Raw genomic sequence first — 10,137 nt, 5'->3', positions numbered from 1 at the left:
AGACTCCAAAGTAACTGATAAATCCGATCAGTGTCTGCAACACACTGAAAAGGAGAAATACAGTAGCAACTGAAAACTGAATTTTTCTATTGGTGAGACTAAAGTAAGAGGTGCTAAAGCCAAAGGTGCATGAAGCTTTTCAACTGTAACATGGTAAATATGCCATATGCTTTGAGAAAGATTCCTTGTCGTTCATAAACAATCTTTCAAAGAAAAATCTAAATTCCACTACACAAGCAGTTTCAGAAATTTATCATAATGCTACTTTTTATTTTTGTGAGCTCACATGTTGAAGGAGCTTAAGTTTTGGAACTAAAAATTTAGTACGAGAACTTGTGGTACAGCAAAACCCAAAGGAAAGATTAAAGGGAGCTTGTATCATGAGTGAGAAAATAAAACTCATACTGCTCTGTACTCTCCTGAATATAAGGTTTTATCTGTCTTTTCTTGAACTGGATTTACATGCAGCACTTAAGTGCTTTTCACAACCAGGTATTAGCAGAAAAGAACCATCACTACCAAAAATGCAGATAAAATATTTATAGTGAGATCTAGATTAAACTAAGCTATTGAACTGGACAACTCCATGGTGTCATCATTTATCATTTGCTTTAAAAACAAATAATGGAATCCAAGAGAGTTTGGCAGATTGTTACCAAATGCTACTGAAAAGGATAGTCCCGGTATACTTCACAGCATCGCCTGCATAAAGCTGTTGCAAGAATTTAGGGCGTCAGGCTCCCAAGTCAAGAAATTCAGAAGTCAAAGATGACAGTTGCTCTTTCACATTGGAATAAAACAGCTCAAAACTTATAGCTAGGCCTTAATTCAAAATTAATTGTGACAGATTGGAAAGAATTTTCAATGTGGAGCTAGAGTTCTTTAAACATCCAGTTGTACAATCCAGAGGAGAAGAAAAAACGGGTCTTACAAATATAAAAAGAAGATGTTGTAAACAACCAAAGAGCTAGTTCAAGCTGAGAGGACAAAAAAGGAATGTATTCAAGCTAAAGCAAGTGTATTTCACATTCAATGTAGGAAAAATATTCTACATTATTAAAAACACAACAAATGGGAAGACAAACAAAAATCTTCAAAAAAATAATTCTGAAACTTGACTACTCAATTGTAGTATTATTAATCACTACTTCTAATCCTACCAATAATGTAAAGCAGGTGGCTTCATGACCACTTAAAGTATTGTAGTTTAGGACTGGCTAGCACAGTATTAGCAGTAAATAATATCCATTTTTTCCTTTGGAAATAACCTTCATAGAAACAAAAGCAGAACTGCAAATACTGTGCATACTGCTTATTTTTTACTACAGACCATAACTAAGGCACTCCAAAGGCATGAAATTGTCCTGCTCATCTAGGTGGAAAATATTGCAAAGTCATAATCTTTCTCAAGAACACCAAAAAATATTGGAGAAACCCTTGACCCTTCCATAAATAAGTAATGCCTCTGGATTTAACTTATGCTCATCAGTCATATATTTTGTACCACACTAAAAGGCAGACCCTTTACCTTAAAAAAGCCTAAAATGTCTCCTGTTTTTCACATTATGGATTTGGCTTGGGGAATTTTGGGTGCTGGGAAGAACAACTCTTCTGTCTCACCCAGCACAGCTCTGTCCTGACTTTCTGCATTACTGTCTTCCCCACCTGTGGTTACTGACCAGAACTCATGTCTCATGGAGTAATCAGTATTTTCTTCAATAAGCACCTTAGTTACTGCTGAGCAGATGTGGTATTCCTCAGACATAGTCAGTCATGCCCACTTGTTATATATAGATATAGTGTCACCCTTGCCTGTGCACTGGGGGAATGAGACTAGTATATTTCATAAATAGCAAGTACTGTAGAATGTTTCATAAAGTCAAATAATTTGCTGTTTATAATTTGGAACTGCAAATGCATGTTGCATGTGCTAAGCATTTAAACTCACCTGGTATTGCTACTCTGGAATATATTACCAGGAGAAAAGTCAGAACTTTTTCACAAATGTGTACCAAATGCTTTGTGTTTGTTTTTTTTTTTTAAGAATGCAGAAGACCTTATTATTTGTCCATGAAAGTAAAGTACCGCAGATACTGGCATAATGCCAATCTACAGCAGAGTTTTTTTACAACAGTTTTTGGAAATATTGCTAGAAGTGTCTTGCTAAGCTTGACTGAATAGCAGAAACCCATGGGGATTATCCATAGGTAATGTACACAGAACACAGTGCTGCCATCCCACAATTGTGAATACTGTAACTCTGTGTGTCAGTCATTCACTCCAGAAACATTAAAAACACAAAAGGGAGTGGAGAAAGTAGCAACCTAAACACTTCAAAAACCGAACAGTTGGAGACTTCCCGCTCGAAAGTGATGCTTCTGTCTGGACATACTTACCTGGCACAATTATGAAACTCCGAGTAAATGAACAGGACCTTACTTGTGCTTTTGGCATGCCAGTAGCTTTACAAATAGTCAGTTTAAAAGATCTTTGCCATGGGTATTGCATAAATAATTTTATATACATAAGTATATATGTATATATATTATCTATGTGTGTGTACAAATGAATGATAAACAAAAGCCCTAAGAAAACTTTAAAAACCCATAGCATACTTCATACTATTTGCTAGGATAAACTATATTTTTAATTAATCACTTCAGAAATCGAAGCTGTCAGTGACCTTTTAAAATGACTATACATATACAGCACACTGTTAGATGAATATTGATTTTTTTCCCCCTCCACTGCAAGCAACGTTTAGAGAATTAGTTTTCATACTGAGAGATAATTATTAAGCTTCAATTTTGTTTCTTAAAAGTTTACAATTAGGCCTTTTGATTGTGAGCATTTTTTAGTTGTTAAGTCCAAGTAAACAAGCAACTATGTGCAGAAATTAACCTTTTTATTATATTATATAATATACTGTAGTAGTAAAGTTTGTTTGAAGTGCATGAATAAAAAGTTAGTGAAATTACAGGAGGAATAATCTAATATAGCAATAACAGGTGCATTCACTGTGCATCTGAGAGGAGGAGGGGGGAAAAAAGAAGAGTTTTTACTCATTTTGGCCTAAAATATTTTCAGGTTTCCAGGATTCTGACATCAGAACCCAGATAACACTGGTTAGAACCATAGGGCTTTACAATAAAAGCTAAAATATTGACCATATGATGGCAAAAAGTCTTTATTTTGTGGTTAACTTATTCTCTTCTAGCTACTCTCTGATGAAGTTGGTGGTGCTGTGGAGGATGATCTCCTTCTTCTTGACAAAGATCGTGATCGTTCAGCACTGTAGGCAACATGCTTATCATAATTTTGTATCTGCGCCTCCAGGAAATCCCTCTGTTGCTGGCTGATCGTCTGGCTAATCAGTCCAGGGAGAGCTTGAATACTACCAATTAAAGTTTCCAGTTTAGTTTCTAGAGTAACAATTCTCTTCTCAAAATCTTCACTTCTTTCATTTAAGTCAGAAATCATGTCATACATGATGTTTTGAGTCTGAAAATAGAAGGATGTAAACAAAGTTTTAGAGAGATTTTACAAATATTGTAACAAGAAGCACAACTCTACAAAGGTTTCTAAACACTTTCGTACTTCACAAAACATACGAATATTATAACAAAATCCAGTCTTGTGAAATAATTTTCCTTGTAGATCCAGAATAAACTTTCTAGTAATTTTTTTTTGAGCAGAAATGTAAAATAATTTGAGCAGCACTTTAGATGTCAAGGTCTAAATGAATTAAACAAAAGACAAGACCTTTTATGGAAATCCAGGTGCTTAGAAATGCACCATGCTAAGCTTTGTAAATAGTCAGCTGTTTTAGCAACCATGAGAATGAAGGCTCTAAAGCCATGACCCATCCTTGAATCTTCTGTATTTCCTCTCATTTTAAACACCCTCATTCTTCTAAGCAGAACACAAATGTTGATCATTTGCTTTCTCCTTAAACTGACCAGGTTTTCTTGAACTGGCTGCAGTAAGAGTTATCAGGTGGATTGTTTTTGAAATGTAGTGCAAGGAGTAAAAGCTCAATTGGGCGCTTCTCTGCTTCTGCCCGCTACAAAACAGCATGTGGGTACAGCAAGTATATAGGGTGTACTTTAAAATGCCACAGTGGTCAATAAAAATGTAACCTGAAAAGTTTTACTTCATACAGTCGTTATTTCAATAACGATTGAATTTCTCCCTCTGATAGACTGAGATTTCAGATTAGAAAAGCATAGTCAAAAGTGGATATAATTCAGGACACAAACTGACTGAAGTTTATAAACCATCCAAAGAAAATTAAAATTAATGGAATGACTGACTGCCTGAAGAGTGAAGCACTTCAGTATCAGATGCGTGTCCATAACCCATTTCTTTGCCCCGTTTTCAAGATGCTAGCATAATCCTTGAAAGCAAAGTACATTACATAGTATCTGAGAACTCCTTATCAGTTGCTAGGAACATTAGACTGAAATCTATTTTCAGCAACTGAAGTTGTCAGGTGGTTCTCTAAAGCAAAAGGGGAATGAACAATTAAGAGTTTAATATTTGCTTTGAAGCACTTCAAATTGAGGAGGGTTTTGAGGTACATAAAGGGGTGTACAAGAAACCCTCAGGAAAAACCCATTAATGCCTCTAATGTAGCCTCAAGTTAAGATAAAAGTAATTGTTAAATACTGAGGTCTAAGGTGAAACCTAGAATGCTATCAGCTCAGCCCTCTAACTCTCTAGTTCTTATTTTACACTAATGAAAAATCCCAGCAACAATAGACAAGCAGTTTGCAACTGAATAGTCTCTTTTACCTCATCATTAAAAAGATTAATAAAGCCTTATGATATATCATCAAAGAGGCAGCTATTATTTATTATAAAGACTTAAGCAAATGCAGACGTATTGGTGATTCCAGTCTGCATGAGAGACGGTGTACGTACTATGGTTCCACATGGCAGATTCAATATCACTGGATGGGAAATCTCTTTACTATTCAGCACTACACTGCTATGACCCACTCACAGCATTTACCATGACCACTGCAGTTACTTCAGGAGCTCTCAGGATCAGCTTCTCAATTGTGAGATCTTTTTCAAATGTACAAGAAAAATATGGTGCACTCAAGCTTTAGTCAGGGCCATACACACCAGATCTTTCATTCAGTAGGTGTTACCACAAAACACACACATATTTTCGTCTTCTACAAATACCAAACTTGTTAACAATATTTGCATGTATTTTCGCTTAAAAAGTTTTCATTTTGAGAAGAGGAATATTAAAACAACAATAATTGCCTACTAACCTTTGCCAGGTCCACTAAAGTGTTGGCTTGATCATTCAGTTTCCTTTGTTCCATTTTTACACTTCTTAATCTAAAAAGTGGAATTTTAAGTCAGATTTTTTTGTGTGAGTGTGGTCATGTTCGATTTCTAAAAAAGCATGCAAAAAACTTACAAGAGCAAATAACTGCATGGACAATGCCTTGAGTACTTTTTGTAAAGTCAGAACTGGTCATGTGTCTGCTACAATGAGAAGCATGCTTCTTTAACACCGCAAAAAAGGAAAGAGCAAGGAGATGTGATGTCTTTGAGAATACCATTTGCCATGGCCCAAGTTGAATTCAAGAAGGGAAATAACAATTTATCCAGACTGTATGAAAGGAAGCCAAAACATTCCTCAAAGCCTCAGTATCGTGACAAGTAGATATAGGAAGAAACATAGAACAACAGTTTTTTGTCATTAATGTTGTAGCAATGAAGAATCTTCCCATGCCTACATGACTAGATACAGGTATTAGCCCTGTTCTGTCGGAAATGGATTGGGTTAGCAGGTGTTTGAACCTGATGGAAATACAGTGATAAGTGAGTTTTGCATTACTTTAAATAGAACTTCCATCTGACCAGCAGCTAAATAATCAACTTACTTGCCAGTACATTTTATTTTCTTACAGAATTTGTGAACCTAAATATGATTACATTTTAAACTTACATTAGACATTGCTTTTCAATGTGCTATTTAAACCACAGCATTGAAAAACTATGAAAGAAGGAGCAAGGGTATGTTTTTGATGCCTACCTATCTGCTCTATTATTAGTTATGCACTTTCTTTGAGAGACACATAGATGACCTTTCTTATGTGTTCCCTGAAACAAAGTCCACGTATTTCAGATTAACTACTAGAAAAGTGGTTTGTAGATTTGATTTTCACAAATAAGCAATTTCTCCCTTAAGTCTGAGTAATTTGTTCAGCATTTCCCAACAGAGAAATACTTGGACTTTGAAGGACTTTGCTGGTGGCTGTTCTAAGTAGGAAATAGCATTTTTCAAAAACCACATATCAATTTATAAACAATGTGTGATAAGATACCATGCAGTCCACTAGTATGTAAAGGGCCAACCAAACTAACCATTTTGTTAACTGTCAAACAAAATACATTCGGCAGCATTCTCTGGCAGGTGGGTTGCTCTGCCTTTTTCTCTGTGATGGTGCTACTTAAAAAGATAGTTTAAAGACAGCCTTCTTGGAAATATTCCAAAATCAGGAATTTTCTCCTCATATCTGTAGTTACTGAGCATTTCCTTTCACATCTAGGCTAACTGCCATGAGAAATTAAGTTGTAAAGAGTGAAATATCTTTTAAAACATATGGAAATAACTCTGTTAAGGTAGAAGCCGATTGTTCACACAAAATTGACATTCCAGTGGGTGGTCACAGGAATGCCATAGGTTCTTCTTTCCCCTGGAAGTTTCCTTCAGGGCACAACATAAATGCAGACTGTAGGCATGCAGCTTTCAGAGGCTATGTACTGATGCTATTCTACAGTAAAAAAAATGGAGGAGTCTCCCAGGTATGGAGTTATATCACTACAGTCTCAGAACAGAATAATTACTCAAAGGTAAGCATGTAATGATTTAACCAGAGAATGATAACAATAGTGTTCCAGTGAGCATCTCTCAAATATTTTGCAGAACATGTGTTTTCTGCTTTCCTTAAGATTCATTGACTCATCTGTTTCCCAGTTAGTATTTTAACTTTAAAATCCCAAGAAATCCATTGTTATTATAGAAATACAAGCACTAGCTGACACCAACATGATAATTCCTCGAGGTAACTAACGCAATACCTGTCACAGGCTGTAAAAACGTATCTCTAGGTAATGGCAAGTCTTTAGCTGCAACAGCCAGATTTAAAGAAAACTGTCAGACTTCCGTTCCTAAATTCATTAAGAGAAAATATGAAACATCTTGATTTTATGAACTTCACTTATCACAGCAAAAGATCATGATTCTGGACCGTGTTTCCATGGCAGCAATCAGACCACCGAAGTTCACAAATAAAGACTCTATTTTTTGCATGCAGACAGTGGTAAATTCTGCAAATTTACAAAGGAACAGCTTATACAACTTACTTCCGAGCTCTATTTTCATTTTGTTGAAATAAAAAGACAAAACAAAAGAAAACAAACTGTAAAATATACTAAAACAACAAAATGAGCACAGTGGGCTCGATTCAGCATGTGGAAAGTCCTAGGGAGCTGCTACTTCTTTCAACCAGTAACTGCCTGAGGTGGAGTTTAACTCACTTGCACCCACAGTAGCTCCATACCTTCCCATTAACTATCGTCTGTAGATTTTCTTATACATACAAGACATAAAATGCCTTTTAATAGTGTAAGTTAGAGTGATTATTTCAGCTTCATCTTATTTAGTGAGCTTGAGAAGTGAAAACTACCAAGACCAGCTATAGGCAATTTCAGAGCCATGACCGTGAGTTTGAGACTGTTATCATGATCTCCTTGGGTTTCTCGTATAAAACTGGCCCTGAACCTTCACTCCTGTTATTTCTGTTTCTAGTGAAGTGGTTGGAAAGGTAAAGGAGGGGGACCAAAAAATAATCCAGAAAGATGGAAAAGAGCCATGAGTCCCTTGGGAAAAGTTCAAAGATGCAAAGAGAGAAAAAGTAATTTGCACCCATCTAGTCCGCTACAGCTGGAAGAGAGCAAACTGCTAGAGCAATGTTTTTATCCAGTTATTCAGCATATTGAGAATTTTTTTTTCTTAAATACAAAAGTTTTGGGAATATGATGCAAAGTGCTAAAAGACAGAGGGAAATGCATCGTTAACACAACTGTTCAAAGTCTGCTGGCACAGACAGAAAAAAACTACTGCTGCCACCTTCTTCACACCATCCAATTAATGGATTTTTAAGGCAGGTGCAGAACAACATTTTACATCCTGTGAACCTCTTTCTGGGCTTGAATGATATATAAAGCTGCAGATCAAGCCCGCTGTGCTTTTTAGGTTCTTCACTGAACATGTGTGTGCATACACACACGCACACACATAATCACACAAAATAAATAGCAAAGCTAAAACATTAAAAAATAACCTTTGCAATCAAGGATTCAAGTCTAGCAAAGGATGCACAAGACTTGCCATCCTCTACTCTAGAACCCCTGCCACTGCTCTCTACCTTCCAATCCTTGAAACTAAGCATGATGACCAAACTGGGACAATAAACTTTTTATATGTACATAAAAAGGCTTCAACTTGTATCATCTCTTTATTCCTTCAAGTATTTCTGCAATAGCACTGTAACATTTAATCCTGCAAGTTTGCTAAATAATAAGTAATAATAATAAGTAATAAGGTTAATAATAAGTAATCAAGGTTTGTAGAACACTTCATGCCTATGAAACAGAGAAACAATGACTGTTAGATTAAATTTACTAATAGGAAATATGATAACGTGGTTTTTCCTTCCTGTCTTTCCTGCAAGATGGCACATATGTGTTTATTTCATGATGGATGCTTCCCTCACATCTCAGCTTAGACACAGACTCACACTCAAAAGTTATGAAAACATCAGTTCAAAATTAAACTTATTCAGTTTATCTACATGTCCCCAGTATCTCATGGAAACAAATTTCATGGGCTGTACAAATGGCTGCCTCAGGCAGGATGGGGACATTGAACAGAGCAGACAAATAGTGGCATGGGCCCTGACCATTCCTCTTAAGAAGAACCTGTGGTTCCTGGGGACAAAAGTCTCTTTTTTCCCCCATGTAGCCCACAAAGAGTAATCAAATCATTGTGTAATTCTGCTGGTTTTGATGTGCTTTCTGACAAACTTATATTATGAGTTTTAGATAAATATTTATAGTCTGGCAACACCGTAATTCAGATTAATCCTACTGCTGGTTCTAGTTCTCAGGGTTGTTTTCAACACGTTAAGATGTCAGCAGCAGGGAAGAACAGATCTGAATCATGCCAGAGGTGCTCAAAGGTCACATGAATGTTGGTATATACTCCTGTTTTCTAGAACACATGTCAGAGGTCATAGCTGACATACCAACATTTGATTTTATGCACTCAGAATATGTGGTGGAGAGAGGCAACTAATTGCAGTTGGACTGTACAATGATGCTTGATGCATATTCTTTTCTTTAAACACCACATACATATTCATAGACTCTCTTCTGTCACATCATTCTGACTTTATGTTATTAATGTCTACTATAAATGAAACTTTTTTCATTTTCTTCTGTCTACTGTTGCTTGTATCTTACTACCTGTAAACCAAGACACGACAATAAAGGATAGTCTCAGTGGCAAAAGACAAAAAAATCTTAGATAATTCAGGAATCATTGGGAACTTCTAAAAAAATCTAAACAAGTTTGATTTACACTATATTGGACATACACAGCCTATATACTTTTTTACTTTTTTATAAAGAGGTAATGCAGAAAAGCCTTATCTTTGTGTTACTCTTAGAGAAAAATCAACCTCAAGTGTGATGTTCTATGAACAGCGAGAGAGAGTGGGACGAGGGAGAGAAGGGAGGGGGCAGGACGGGAGATAGGGACCAAGAGTGACTGTGAGGGAGAGGGAAGCTAAGAGAGAAAAGACTTGAAGAGGAAAATCAAAGCAAAATAGTACTTACTGATGAATAGCTTGCAAAAATTTGCGTTGATGCTTCCTTACTTTCGCATGGTCTATCTTTTTAACCAGCTTCGTGTTTTTATAAATTAACCATGTTTCCCTGAGTACATTGGCTGCTGCATTTTTCACCTGTTTAATAAAACAAAAATACCAGGCTGACAAAAGTAGCATTGTGTTATGTTTTCTCTTTTCTGGTAAAATCTCTTTCTAA

The 10,137-nt window shown here is 36.1% G+C and overlaps 1 protein-coding gene across 1 annotated transcript in view; it reads right to left on the bottom strand.

Annotated features, from left to right (window-relative positions):
* Positions 1-3,213: 3,213 nt before the first annotated feature.
* Positions 3,214-10,137, bottom strand: part of KCNN2 (potassium calcium-activated channel subfamily N member 2) — a gene marked incomplete at both ends in the record, with an annotated part of 69,995 nt that continues 63,071 nt past the window's right edge. Inside the window, 3 exons of the mRNA XM_080362597.1 lie at positions 3,214-3,501; positions 5,286-5,355; positions 9,928-10,055. Coding sequence (XP_080218723.1) covers positions 3,214-3,501; positions 5,286-5,355; positions 9,928-10,055 — 486 coding nt within the window. The remainder of the gene's footprint in view (positions 3,502-5,285; positions 5,356-9,927; positions 10,056-10,137) is intronic.

This window comes from Nesoenas mayeri (genome assembly GCF_963082525.1).
Source record: "Nesoenas mayeri genome assembly, chromosome: Z".
Classification (NCBI taxonomy): Eukaryota; Metazoa; Chordata; class Aves; order Columbiformes; family Columbidae; genus Nesoenas; species Nesoenas mayeri.
Note: the sequence above shows the minus strand (reverse complement) of the source record. Positions and strands in the feature narration are given on the sequence as shown.